Genomic DNA, 14,920 nt, shown 5'->3' on the forward strand with positions numbered 1-14,920 from the left:
TCTCTCCCTTTCTTTTTCCTTCTCCTGGTGCTCCACCAGCCAGCTGCTGTGGTGCAGGTGTCGTTTTTCGTGCAGGTGAGCACGGGAAGGGGTGGGGCAGAGCATCAAACCTGCATTGTCTCCACCAGCCCCAGAGAGACATAGGCAAAGTGGAAGAGAGAGAAAGAGAGAGGGGAGGATGGTGCTTCACCGTGCCATCCAGGCCGCCCATGAGGGGGACCTTCCCACTCTCCGGGCCCTCTCCGCCTCGGGCCACCTCACCCTGGCCGTCACAGACGCCCAGGGTGCCACGCCCACCCACCACGCCGCCCGCTGCGGCCACCTAGACTGTCTACGTTTCCTCGTGGGTGAGGCAGGGCTCCCGGGAGACGCCAGGGCGGGGAACGGGGCAACACCAGCACACGATACAGCCGCCACTGGACACCTACTACCGCTGCGGTGGCTGGTGGAAAACAGGCACTGCGGAACTGAGGTGAGGCCTTAAATGGCATCATGGAGTATCATACTTACTCCAAATCAACATGGGAAAGGGTCTGGGAAAGAAACAATGGGAAAACAGGGATTGTGAGCTACAAGGGATATAAAAATATTATTACACAGATAGGCGCAGATAGGCCCAGCTCTACTCTTGGCCTCTGCTTACACCTTGAAGTCTACAATCGGTTTGAACCCAAGAAACAAACTTAGGTGAATTCATGCTGGAAACAACTTGTATGTAAACTACAGTAACGTATCCTGTGGCTCCTCTTGAGGACCAAGACTTGGGGCTAATGATGAGAACCATGTGCTATGTCATGCTATGGTGGAGTCATGTCCCTCGATTTTGTATGCATTGCTCATTCTTTTTGTATTGGTTTTGGTATTTATTTGTATTATTTGTGTTCCTCATGCTTTGCTGTGCTTGTCCCATCCTGGTTTACGCTTGGAAATGGGGATTTACTGTAAATCTCAATGTGACACCCACAAAAAATACAGGTTTAGCTATATGCCAGTGGAACCCCATGAGTTAGAAACAGTGAGAGCCAGACACTTAAATCCATAAATGTCCTGAACCTATGTTAATTTGTTCTGCATGATTAACATGCCTTTCATTTAAGTAATGGCTCTGCATCAGTAGCTCACCCCTTTTAAATGGATTGGTGTTACCTCTGTGTACCTCACATGGAGTAATTTTAATTATAACAAAATGTGAGGCCTTGTACCTACGTGTAATTAAATAATTTTTCAACTTAATCTCTATTAACAAAATTATTTCAAGTACATTGCAAAGGGGACGCTTGAACATAAAATGCTACTAAGTATAAAGTCAGTAGCTGATGACTGATTCATTTTCATTTAGCATGCTGTTTGTTCAGTTTAGCACATCTACAATAAGTTGAGGTCAACTATCTGTTTAGGATTCTGTCTGTTTCAAGCTTCTAGGCAACAGGGAACGGGACATGCTTGTTATTGTCTTCAGTAGCTCCCATTAACATTTTTTTTTTTTTTCCAGAGAAATGCACACCTTATAAGTTTATTCACAAAACATCACTGATTAATTAACATAATTCATCATTCACAGCTATTCAAGTTCTTGTAATTGTGCATTCACTGATAAGCTTTACAATTGGTAGTTAAGAATGATTAAAAAGGTTTTAGAATATTGTTCAGAAGTTTGATGAACAGTTTATTGGGTAATTTATGACTACAGTATGTTTACATAGCAACCCATCGGTAGGGCCATCAGTTTGTCTCCCCTTGCTTTCTCACATTGTAGGTCAGTCCTCTGCTATGGACGCTGTGCCACATTTACAATTATCAAATGACCGAATCGAATAATGAAAATTCAACACATGAATTAACAAAATGCCGTATGCAATTTGATTTAAGCGGTGTAAAAAACCAGTTGGCTTTTATTATTAATCACCACCACGTTTGCCCTTTATCGTTTCATTTATCATTCATTGCGATGGCATACAAAATGTCAGTCAAAAGCCACGCCCATGGATACAGATCCACGTTTTGGGCTATCGATCTGCTTCCAGTTGCAGCAAGGAAAACTGGACTTTGAATAAACTTAAAAAAAAAAAATATATACAGAACTTGCCACAGTTCTTCTGCAGACTATGGTTGGCTCCTTGCTTCTGATCTCAGACAGCCTTGATCAAGTTTTTACGTAAAAAGTAGTAAATTGCATACTGTAATATGTTAATTAAATATATAAATGTCACTATAAAATGAAATCTTTTAGAAAATGAATATTTGGAAATCTCAAATGTGTTATTTTATACTAACACACACAAAATAATCTACATATATATAATAAAGTCTAGGGTGTCTCAGACTTCTGCACAGTACTGTATATATATTGCTTCCCATTACAAAGCAGAATTGTGCATCTTTACTGTATGGAATGTACCACAGTCTATGCAACAGGGACAAGTGATAGAAAGGCTGTATTAAATGTTTTATCGGCAAGCAGCCATTATAAATGAACACGAGCAGGCATCCAGCATTCATCCTCTATGTTGAATGGCACCACAAATTCATACTCCTCTTCTTCTCCCCCTCCCACATCTAGCCATTTATCTTCCTCTTTCACCCACTTTTGTATTTCTTCCTGGGTCCAACTTGAACAAAATCATTCCAAAATTCCCTTAACACCTGGATAGGTCTCCAACTGAATCAGGTGTGATTGTTCTTTTCAATAACCAATTCACAATCAGAAGCGCAAACTGTATCAACTACAGCACAATGTTTCTTTAACTATTATGAAAACCTTTTAGGGTTTTCAATACCCTTTGATATTGTATTTGTGGCTTCACAAATTGCTGTCCACTTTTTTTAGCCTGTATGTTTAGGTTTTGGACTTGAGTGTTTCAATCTTGAAATGCTGTTTGCATTTGCAAATTGGGCTGTAGAAATGACCTAGTACATTTTGATGGTTGAGCCTGGCTGAGAAATGAATTCAACTGACTAATTGATTTTTGACCTGTGTCCACTGAATTATTTTTTTCCGTATTTTTACAGTTGGGTCCACATAGAGTGCTGTTTTGCTACCTGTCCAAAGAGTTTGAAAACATAAACTCGGTATAAAAAAATGCTTGTAAGCAAAGAACTGCAAATGTGCATGGAATAGCTTCCATACTCTGCCAGCTAGAGGTTGCGATAGCCTCTATGTCAAGTCTCAACCTCACACAGAAAGCACTAACATGGAGGAAATTGTGGAAATGGCAAAAATGTGTGAGACTTACCCCAATCACATCATGAAAACCCCATCTTTATTATATGAAATTATTTTTCATATAATAATTGCTATATTTTTAGGGGGCTATTTAGCCTGTTTTGTATTATTATATTGGGGTGTTCCTTCAGATCAGTGATTGAGTAACAACAAAAGCCAGCAAACCCTGTGGCATTCTATGACCAGGAATGAGGATGAGAGTTAAGCTACTGTCCTGAATTCAGCATGTCAGAGAGGCAGTGCTTTAAGCACTTTGGATTCACTACATCTCGCACATGTGTAGGTTGAGACCTTATAATGACAGTCACCTGTCATGTAGAGGATGTAAGCCCCTATGAGTACCCAGATCATCAGACTCAGAGTGACAGAGAACTCTGTAGGTCATCTGGAATTCACAGAGCCGAGTTCCATGTGTAACTTATTCTCTTTCATTTCTTCTGACCATCAGAGGCAGTGCCTTACGCACTTTGGATGACTCATACCAACAATAGTCATGAGGAAACTTATCCATCTTATGAATGCAATGGTGTTGGTAACATGGCAACTGAAACCACATGGTGAGCAGCTACATTAACCCTATAGAAGCGGGGAAAGGTAAGTAGTGAAGACCAGGTAGCTGCAGTGCATATCACATTCAGTGGTAGGCTCAGGAGGCAGATACACTCTAGGTGGAATGCCCTGCAATTTTATCAGGTATAGGAAGGTGTTTGACATGTAGGCATGTGCAATGATCTCATTATTCAACTTGGACAGTATCTGCTTCAACAGGTTCTGTCCTTACTGTGACCTATGAAGGCTGGCAGTTGACTGAACATATGCATTGAGTGCACACACTGGGCACAGTTGTTCCCGCATTGCAACCCCTTCTTCAAACTGACCCCTGAGACATGAGAGCTCCAATACATGCATCTTGGCACAGCTGACAAGGCGTGAAGCACCACAATGCATCTCACTGATGCAATGGCCAAGAAATTCAGTCTTAATAGATGCACACTTCAATTGGGCCGCCCGCATGGGCTCAAAGAGGGGCCTGAGAGTGTACCAGACGTCAGTAGTGGTTCTGTCCCCTCAGAGGCCAAACAGAGAGCCGCGGGTGATCTTGGTCCAGATGCTATATGTGGGTCCAGACTGTCCAGCTGTGCTAGGAGATCCTCCTTCACCATCGAGGAGTCTGAGGAACACAGGAAACCATGGTCTTCCAGACCAGTTGGGAGCCACTGGTTAACCAAGAATTTCCGATCATCTACTGATTTTTAAAAGCTTTGACAAAAAAATGATCACCAGCGGGCAATAATCTGTACTTCTCTGGTCAACCAACTACCAGCTGTTTCAAAATATTGATTGAGCTGGTGAAACTGGGTGCTGGTCTGAACTGGTCAACCAGTTCAGCACGGTTGCTTTCTTTTTTCTAGTCATCCTCACCATAGTGGATTTGTTATTTTAAGTTTGTCCATTTCGTAACACTCCCCAAGCTGCTGTCATCCAAGGAGACTGCTGAACTGTTGTTTCTACATGTTTTCCGCCTTCACAGCCTCCCACTAGAGGTTATGTTGGAGAGAGGTCCCCAGTTCTGTGGGGGGTGTGTCTCTATTTGCCTGCTGCCTGAGATACCAACCAGTGCTGTTCCCAGAGGAAGAAAAAGAGGTGGAAGTTCCCGCCGCGCAGCTCCTAGTTCATTGCGCATGTCAGACGTGGAGGTCTTGTGCCACACTCCTGTGCCATGTCAATGAAATGAAAAGATTTGCTGATTGTCGACAATGCCCTATTCCCTGTCGTGGAGGTCTGGCTATCTTCTTTGGATATTCCTCTGCATCTCCCGCAAGCTTGTTCCGTGGTTCATTGGTCCATTCCCCATCACCAGTTATCAGCCCCTCTGCTGTCAGACTTAACCTCCCAACTTCACTACGCTGCATTCATCTGGTCTTCCATGTCTCCTTTGTCAAGGCCTATGTAGCATCCCGACTCAGCCAGACCCCCCAACTCCACCCACCGGCTCATCGATGGTAGCCCTGTATTTACCATACACCGGCTACTCAAGGTTCGACCTCGAGGTAGGGGTCACCAGTCTCATGGACTGGGAGGGTTATAGGCCTGAGGAGCATTCCGGTCTGGGTCCCCGAACGCCACATCCTGGACCCCTCCCTCATTAGAGATTTTAGAACACCCAGAACTTGATGCCTGGTGTCACCCCTTGAGGGGGCGGGAGGGGGTCTGTCACACGCTGCATTCCTCTGCCTAGCGGTTTCAGTTTTTCTGGGTTGTCTTTTGTACCTCTGCTGTACCTGTTTGCCTGCATTTGATTTGACCACTGCCTGTCTGACTTGTCCTTAACTTAATAAATACATCTATTCTGCCTACTTCCTGGAACTGGTTCTTTGGTCCTGATACCTGATAGAAGTAGTACAATTAGTCAGTACAAGTCCTTTCTGTGATTTACTTTGGCTAGGTAAGCAGTGTTTGGATAGTTAAGTTTGGTCACTTTTGCTTTGTTGTTTGTTTGTTTATTTGTTTGTTTAAAAAAAAAAAAAAAAATTTGAATAGGCCCTGGTCCTTATCTTTGTTGTACAGGTAGCAGTTGAAATTGTACTTCCCTCTAGGGTCTTTCAGCGCACTTATCCCTGGTTATGGGTATGCACTTTGTTGTACGTCGCTCTGGATAAGAGCGTCTGCCAAATGCCATTAATATAATGTAATGTAAGTTCAAATCCCTGCAGGGTGGAGACAAACTTGTGGCCCTACCCATAGGACAACAATAGTTTGGAGTATTCCCTCTCCTGAAACTTTTTGGCTGTGTCACTAATAAGTGAAAGAGATATGAATGCACTCCATTTGTTATTGAATGACAAAATAAGTTTTTGTGCTGTAGGACTGTCGTGTCTAGGAAACGACAGAGTCCAAATCTTCAATTTGTCGAAAAACATCTTCGCGAGGGAAAAGACGACACCAGGCAGCAAGATCTTCAGGAAAATCAGACTTTATTAGCACACGTGCATAAAGCCGGATCAGCTCTCCAGAACTGAACCCCGACTGGCATTTGTACACCCATTTTATACACAGTTACTCCACCTACAACTCCTCCTCAAACCTCATTCTGGCAAATCACCCACACTTTTCTTATCGTAACTCCTCCCAACGCTCCTCCCACAACGTCATTGTGGCAAATTGCCAACGGTCCTTATGCTCTGCCAACTCTGTACAAAGTTCAGGGCATTCTGCCAACTACGTGTCCTCACTTCACCCCGCACCTGCTCTTGGCAAACTACCAGACCTCAGAAAGTTCTGGATGCCCTCCCTCTAACACGTCATCCATACACGTCACTCTGTATCTTTCGCTTTTATAAGACGAACTAAGCAGCAGTAATCATTGAAAATATACAGACAAACTAAACATTTCATTAATATTCACTTCTAATATACTTTTCTAATCTACAGACATACTAAACATTTGATTAATTATTCTCTTCTAAGGGAGTAAATGTACGTAGCATTATTTGCTCTCATTTCAACAGTTTTCACTGTGGTTTCTTGCGTTTTCATAAGCTCAGCTATAATTAATGTTCTAGGTCAAATAGATACACTCCTGGCATAAAACATCGAGAGTCCCGGAGAAATCAGCTGTATAGTCATATCTTGCTCTGCCCGTGTCCTTGACAGTTTGGTCTACACAGTTCAAGACGGGCCCCCCCCCTGCCAGCTGGCTGGGCTCACTGTGTAATCCTAGCACAATTTAGCAGTTAATCAGTTTGAAACTATACAGGGTACATATCATACTTTAATACAGATATATTGATAAACTTTTAGCACACATCGTCGAGAGTTTTGGAGGAACCAGCCTGCTCACTAAGGCGGAGTCTGATTTTGACTTGTGATTGGTTATCATGCTTTTAGGAGGGAGATCTTTCGTTCTGTGAATTTTCCCTTACATTCCCCCCTTTCGGGGTCAAAACCTATGGCCCCGAATATCTCCCTTGGCCAATGCACCATACTAAGTTGGGTTCCTGCACATCCCCTGCTGCTATAGCAGCATCTAATTGCCTCAGACTCCTCAATATAACGGCGTTTCCATGGTTCCTCCAACACTCTCTGCACAAGTGCATCCCGCGTAATTTGACTGGCCATAGCCGTATCACAGCTGTATGTATTATCCTAAGTGACTCAACTATTAAAATTATCACACACTTCTTTTAATTTTGTTAACATGTTGATTCGTAGCACGAGGAATTGCCATAGTCCATGTAACAGGTGGGCTCCTGGATCCAACCAGTGGATGTGGTCTGCACGTCCCTCCACTGGTGAGCTGGCTTGATCTTCCAACCAGTGGATGTGGTCTGCACGTCCCTCCACTGGTGAGCCGGCTTGCAATTCTCGTACTGGGTCCGCTGGGGCACTGTTGGTGCTTCTGGCACTCCCAGCTGTAAGCTGGAATAAAGTGACCCTAAAAAACAGGGTGAACACCCCAACCAAAATAACAACATACAACCCAGAAAAAACACTAGGCACGGAAATAAAGAACCATGAGACGCAGCTCAGGACAAAACACAAACCAAAAATACAAATACCGGGGACAACGTCCCTCACCCACAAGCTCACATGAGCAAGAAAATAAAAAGAGACAAAGAACCTTTAGGAAGGCGTCTGGTTCTATGTGTTACTACTCTAAGTTCACCAAGTTTACTTTTATTTTTACTTTGATTATCTACTCCAATTAGAATCAGATAAATACCAGCTATCATAAATACTACCACTACCAGCATCATCAAAAGTGCGTTGATTCTGCTGCCCTGTCCACTGATTGGTTTGCCCACCATTCCCTGGCCCTCCCTTCATTTGGTTCCCACCCATTTGTAGTTCCCCCCCTTGTATATTACCTTGCATTGCCACTGGGTGAGGGATGCCGGAGAAGTTGTAGACCACCGCTGGCGGGGCGCCATCGGGCTGCTCCATGGTTCGGGTGTGGGGGGTGCTTTTGTTCTTTGGCTTCCAGCTCCTTCAGCTGCACAGTAGTTTTCTTTGAATGTCTTTAGCTTGATCTTCCAGCTTTTTTCCTCTTCTCGCTGTCTCTCTTCAGCATGCGCCACATGATCCACAAACTTCCTGTGTGTCATGGTGTTCAGTCCCACCACCTCATCGAGGCGGCACCCCACTCCTGGTGACATCCCCTCCCGTATGGCTTTACGGCATTATGGGATCTGTTTGTGCGTCCCTTTCGGTTATCAGCCTCCACCTGCGCAGCACGTACATTGTCAAATGGCCCACTGTCCACTGCTGTAGGTTTGCATCTGGGCTCTGACAACGCCAGCCTGCTCGAATATATCCAGCATTGTTTCCATCCCCACAACCTTCCCCAGGAGAGCCTTCAGGCCCCCGACAGCCAAGATTCAGCCGCTCATCTCCTTCTCCAGCACCCTGAACCAGTGACTCACTCCACTCTGTAACTCAGGGAGATTTATTATTACATGTTGCATGCCCTGAGTGGACCAGGGAATGTATCGAGGTACAGCAACCCTAATTAATAATGGCCCTACTATTTTGGGGAGCTCCTCCATATCGCGAAACCGTATGGGTTTCTGTATTGTTCTTGTTTTATTTTAAAAAAATTATAGTTCTGTATCACCCAGCTAAGTCCCTCTGCACCTGTTTTGACCCCCCTTCTCCACACTCCTCCTTCCCAAGGCCACACGTCATATGGAGGCGGAGTCGCCTCTTCGCTTCAGTTTCTACCCGCCGCCATTACGCTCTCCTTCTCCTCCGCATATTTTTCTTATCAAACGGCCATTTTGCCACCATTTTCTTAGTTCTTTTTTTGTTTCCACTTATCGGAGATAGTTTCTATCTCCTGTATACATTTAAGATACACCCCCGCTATTATCTCAATCGCAGTTTTCTTTCCCTTTTTCATTTTCATATACTGCCCGTAATACTTTTATATTATTATCTATTTATTTATATTTTTTCCGCCTATTATTATCTATATTATTATGTCTTTAACCTTTATTTTCCCTATTATTATCTATATTATTATATATTTTATCTTTATTTTTCCGCCAGAGCCTGTATTTTCTCCCGTTAATACTTTTATTCACTCTTTGCGTTTCTTATCTTACACATGCATAAATAACGATTTTTACCTCCGTTGTCTCAATACAACGTTATATCCGCACACGCACAAGCATTCTAAGCCTCAGCACAGCGTTATTTTTACCTTTGTTGCCTCAATACAACATTATATTCGCACAAGCCTTCGAAGCATCAGCACAGCGTAACAGTATTTTCTCTTACATCACAGCAATTTTTCTCTTACATCACACCTTGAGGTAACTACCTAGATATAGCTTGCAGGATCCCCTTTTTGGGTTACTTTCCTTCCAAGTCTCTGGCACCTCTTATCACATAACTTAAAATCGTTAGCAGCAACAATATAACTTCAGTCCGCAGTATCAATATACTTTTTAGACTTAATACAAGTTCTGCTAAAAAAACATTTTCCACCACAATTAATAAATTCCCACACCGTTTACTCACAGTTCACCTCGCGCACGTTTCCTGAAAAGTTTGCTACGTTTGTCCCCTTAATTTAGTTGCCGGGTTAATTATACGAGAGAATGTTGCCTCCGGCGTCCGGGAGAGGAGATCAGAGTCCTTGAATACTTTCATTCCCTGATAAGCTGCAGCTGCAGCCTATCAAAAAGTACTCTCCACCCTGGTCTCCAGTCGCCGGGAGCTCTTTCTCTTTCGTATCCCGGACGAGCCCCCAAATGTCGTGTCTAGGAAACGACAGAGTCCAAATCTTCAATTTGTCGAAAAACATCTTCGCGAGGGAAAAGACGACACCAGGCAGCAAGATCTTCAGGAAAATCAGACTTTATTAGCACACGTGCATAAAGCCGGATCAGCTCTCCAGAACTGAACCCCGACTGGCATTTGTACACCCATTTTATACACAGTTACTCCACCTACAACTCCTTCTAAAACCTCATTCTGGCAAATCACCCACACTTTTCTTATCGTAACTCCTCCCAACGCTCCTCCCACAACGTCATTGTGGCAAATTGCCAACGGTCCTTATGCTCTGCCAACTCTGTACAAAGTTCAGGGCATTCTGCCAACTACGTGTCCTCACTTCACCCCGCACCTGCTCTTGGCAAACTACCAGACCTCAGAAAGTTCTGGATGCCCTCCCTCTAACACGTCATCCATACACGTCACTCTGTATCTTTCGCTTTTTATAAGACGAACTAAGCAGCAGAAATCATTGAAAATATACAGACAAACTAAACATTTCATTAATATTCACTTCTAATATACTTTTCTAATATACAGACATACTAAACATTTGATTAATTATTCTCTTCTAAGGGAATAAATGTACGTAGCATTCTTTGCTCTCATTTCAACAGTTTTCACTGTGGTTTCTTGCGTTTTCATAAGCTCAGCTATAATTAATGTTCTAGGTCAAATAGATACACTCCTGGCATAAAACATTGAGAGTCCCAGAGAAATCAGCTGTACAGTCATATCTTGCTATGCCCGTGTCCTTGACAGTTTGGTCTACACAGTTCAAGACGGGGCCCCCCCCTGCCAGCTGGCTGGGCTCACCGTGTAATCCTAGCACAATTTAGCAGTTAATCAGTTTGAAACTATACAGGGTACATATCATACTTTAATACAGATATATTGATAAACTTTTAGCACACATCGTCGAGAGTTTTGGAGGAACCAGCCTGCTCACTAAGGCGGAGTCTGATTTTGACTCGTGATTGGTTATCATGATTTTAGGAGGGAGATCTTTCGTTCTGTGAATTTTCCCCTACAGGACCAGGACAATGCAGGAGCTACAGCACTCCACCTTGCTGCTCGTTTTGGCCACTTGGACATCCTTCAGTGGCTGCTGTCAGTTGGGGGCAGGTCTGAGGCGGAGACAGACTGTGGGGCACTGCCTGCCCACTACGCCGCTGCCAAGGGTTACCTTACCTGTCTCAAACTGCTAGTCCACCAGACCCCTGGGTAAATAGGACTTTAAAATTTCATATGAGTAAAAAAAACTGTTATCAGATATTTTGTCACATTTAACAATTTCACACATCCTATTTTATGTCAAATGGTTTAATCTCTGAAATCGGGACTTTTCACTAAGAAAAAGTACATTTAACTTAATACCAGAGTTGTTGGATATGTACCTATGAATTTCTGATATTAATAATTATATTTCAACAAGTAATTTCCACTACTAGGAAAGTTATCACATCACATTGCAATTGATAGATATCTTGATATGAATAAAATAAGATACGACAATATGAATTCGAATTTCAATACTATGCTGGATATGGCAAAAAGAGCCAAGTGATAGTTATTACTAAATAGAAATAACATACCCTGAACAAAGTTAATTAGCTCTCAGATCTATACATCCACTGATCGGCTGTGACTCAGTGGAACCACCAGCAGAGTGGATCACATGAGAGGTGTCTGCCTGAAATTGAGATGGAAACACTTGGTTGGCTTCAGATAAAGGCGGGTAAGGGTCACATTGTCATTGGCATCATCTCGCAAGAGATGCTCATTTGCATGGTGGATGAATGGGCTGGACATCTGTGAAATTGGCCTGGTGGCCGTCCTCATCCATAATGGATGGACTCTTATCTGTCGGCTTTCAGCATTTGAGCATGGTGCCCCTTGTCCTTTCACTGCCGCCACAAGCCCCCTCCCAATGCTTCTCCTGTTTACAGCTTCCTAACTGCCACCTTCCATGCCTTTTTTCCTTGTTTCCCTATTTTCTATGTGTTTTCTGTGTTCATTCAGAGGTCCTTTTTTTTCTTTCTCCCCATTACGTGTCTCCGTTCTCCACACCTTATATGTATTTCCTTTCTGGCAATTGTCTCATTACCTGCTTCTCTGCAACCGCACCTGTTCGTCCTTTCAGTTAAGTTGTCTGTGTATTTTAACTTGTGGGTAGCACTGCCGCCTCACAGCAAGGAGGTCCTGGGTTCGATTCCTGGTCGGCTGGAGCCTCTCTGTATGGAGTTCTCCCTGTGTTCATGTGGGTTTCCTCTGGGTATTCCGGTTTCCTCCCACAGTCCAAAGACATGCAGGTTAGACTGATTGGAGAGTCAAAATTGCCAGTGTGTGTGAGTGAATGGTATGTGTGCCCTGCGATGGACTGGCGACCTTTCTAGGGTGTATTCCTGCCTTGCGCCCAATGTATGCTGGGATAGGCTCCAGCACCCCTGTGACCCTGTTCAGGATAAGCGGGTTAAGATAATGGATGGATGGATGTTTGGCTAGTTTCTTTGCTGGTTCATTGTTTGTTTCCAGCTTGTATGGTAGTTCCCCATTTTTCTAGCCTCTGCTTCCTTGTCCTGGTACCCTGCCTGTTCTTTTGTATTCCTTCCAGCCACTTGCCTGCTACTCAGCCCTACTCTGGATCCAACCCTCTATTACCCTGGACTTCCTTCTCTGCCCTGAACCATTCTCCAGCACCCTTCTTCACCCTACTCCTACCTCTAAGCTCTTGAGTCCTCTGCCTCTGCCAGTCCCTTGACATCCGCCTGCCTGATCCCCAGTGCCCTGTTCACTTGGCTCATGACCCCTTGTCTGGACTTTATTACAAACTCACACATTCCTGTATTGCCCTGTTTTGCTATAACCTGACCTTCTTTCTGTCAACCTACATTACTTTTCACTTCATCATGAGTCTGCTATAGGTTCTTCTGTCCGCATCCCAGACACTAACAAGTTCACCACTCTTGGGCTGAATCTAGATCAGGCCTCCCTCACATGCATGGGAACCTTCCTTGTTGCTATAGCGATATGAGAGCTTGGAATCTAATAGGGTCAGGATCCATATATCATGCATGGCGGTTTTGCTGTTTACTTACCCATGTAGTCACATGGTTAAGTAACTCACTATAGAGTTCCAAGAGTGGTTTCTCTGACCCTGAACTGTCCGTGAAAATTAGTGAGCGTACAGTCAAGTCCACGGATGGTCAATTTTCTTCACTGTATGCTCAACAGGTGAAAACAGAGCATTAATTCCATAGAGTAGTGGTGAATTCTGCCTGAATCATCCAAAATTCTTCCCCTGTATCTGATATTGCATTTAGGGGAACATGCACAAATTAAATAGTTGGCAACCTTTTTAAAGAATTGTGGCATCTTTTAAAACCGCTAATGACCCTAGACTCTTCAAAGACTCAAGACACATGATTGTTTCTTTTATCGACAATGCCTAACTTGACCCCTTAACCCCATCCACTTTGCCCTGTTGTGGTTGAGTTGTCGACGTCTTTTATTATTTTTGGGATTAAGATAATAAAAACTGTAATGTAATAAAACCTCAAGATGGCGATGCCCATTTGTTAAAAAGACTCCTCTGAGGTTATTGTTATTGAGATGGTCCTAGAGCTGTGCAGCAGCTGGAAAGGGAAGGTTGGAAATTGGCCTGTAATTTGCCAGAACCTCTGTATTCAAGGTGGGTTTCTTGAGGCAGGGGCTATTTCTTTATAAATCCTGTCTCCAATTGGTATGCAGTTTTCTGTTGTGTGCTGCTGTTACATTTAACTACAATTTGCCAAAAAGGAATACAAATGAAAAGTAGCCTAGCTCTTTAGCTACAGTATATCTGGTCATTGCATAGACACCCCTGTGGAAATGGTTAGTGTGGTACATTTCCCTGAAATTAATTAAATACTGCATAATGTAAATTAATACTATGTTAAAATGTAAACAAAATAGGTTGATCTGGACAAGGACATCTGCAAATCAAATGAATAATGTTATAAATAAAACAATGACATATATAATGGTGAAACTTTTTCAAAGTAGCAATGAGCCTGCTTAAAGTAGGCAAACAAAGTACCACATTTTAAACACTATATCCTTTGTAACATGTCTATCTGCCTGAACAGGTGTGTGAATCGGCAGACTGTCATCGGTGCCACCCCATTGTACATAGCCTGCCAGGAGGGCCATTTGCACGTGGTGGAGTACCTGGTGAAAGACTGCGGGGCAGATGTCCACCTGAAGGCCCATGATGGCATGACCATACTGCACGCTGCCACACATATGGGCCACCATGCCCTGGTAGTCTGGCTGGTTAGTATGCAACAGTAGCTCTACAGTTCAATTCAATCAACCAGTTTCCAATGATATGGAGATCATACAAGTGGTCATGCATATTAAGCATGGATGTATTGATTGATTGGTGCTTTTTCTATGTTTAGCTTTCAAGAGACAACATAAAAGCTTTCAATTATAGTCTTACCTAGATAAAGCAAATATGAACTCAAGGTCAACTTGGACTATGGTTTCCTGAAAAGTTGTCTACAGCTTTTCGCTCACATAACTTTCAGTTGTATTTCAATTTAAACACACCAATTAAGGGATGCCATATATGCAAGTAATCAATACATATTAGTGGGTGCTGTGGGTCCAGAGTGTGACTAATGCTTTTGTCCCTTGCAGGCTTCCTTCACAGACATAAACCTTTCCAGCCAGGATGAGGAAGGGGCCACCGCACTGCACTTTGCTGCCAGCAGAGGACACCACCGCATCCTTGAGAGGCTGCTGCGCATGGGAGCACCAGTCATCAAGGACTACTGGGGCGGGACTCCCCTGCATGACGCTGCCGAGAACGGGGAGCTAGAGGTGGGCCAGCTGGCATATTGCCCTATTTTTAGGTAGCTTTTGCCTGAGCAG

At 43.6% G+C, this 14,920-nt stretch overlaps 1 protein-coding gene across 1 annotated transcript in view; it reads left to right on the forward strand.

Moving 5' to 3' along the window:
- Positions 1–178: 178 nt before the first annotated feature.
- Positions 179–14,920, forward strand: part of espnlb (espin like b) — a 29,349-nt gene continuing 14,607 nt past the window's right edge. The window contains exons 1-4 of the mRNA XM_061242674.1: positions 179–472; positions 11,037–11,227; positions 14,131–14,317; positions 14,687–14,869. Coding sequence (XP_061098658.1) covers positions 179–472; positions 11,037–11,227; positions 14,131–14,317; positions 14,687–14,869 — 855 coding nt within the window. The remainder of the gene's footprint in view (positions 473–11,036; positions 11,228–14,130; positions 14,318–14,686; positions 14,870–14,920) is intronic.

This window comes from Conger conger, chromosome 5 (genome assembly GCF_963514075.1).
Source record: "Conger conger chromosome 5, fConCon1.1, whole genome shotgun sequence".
Taxonomy (NCBI): domain Eukaryota; kingdom Metazoa; phylum Chordata; class Actinopteri; order Anguilliformes; family Congridae; genus Conger; species Conger conger.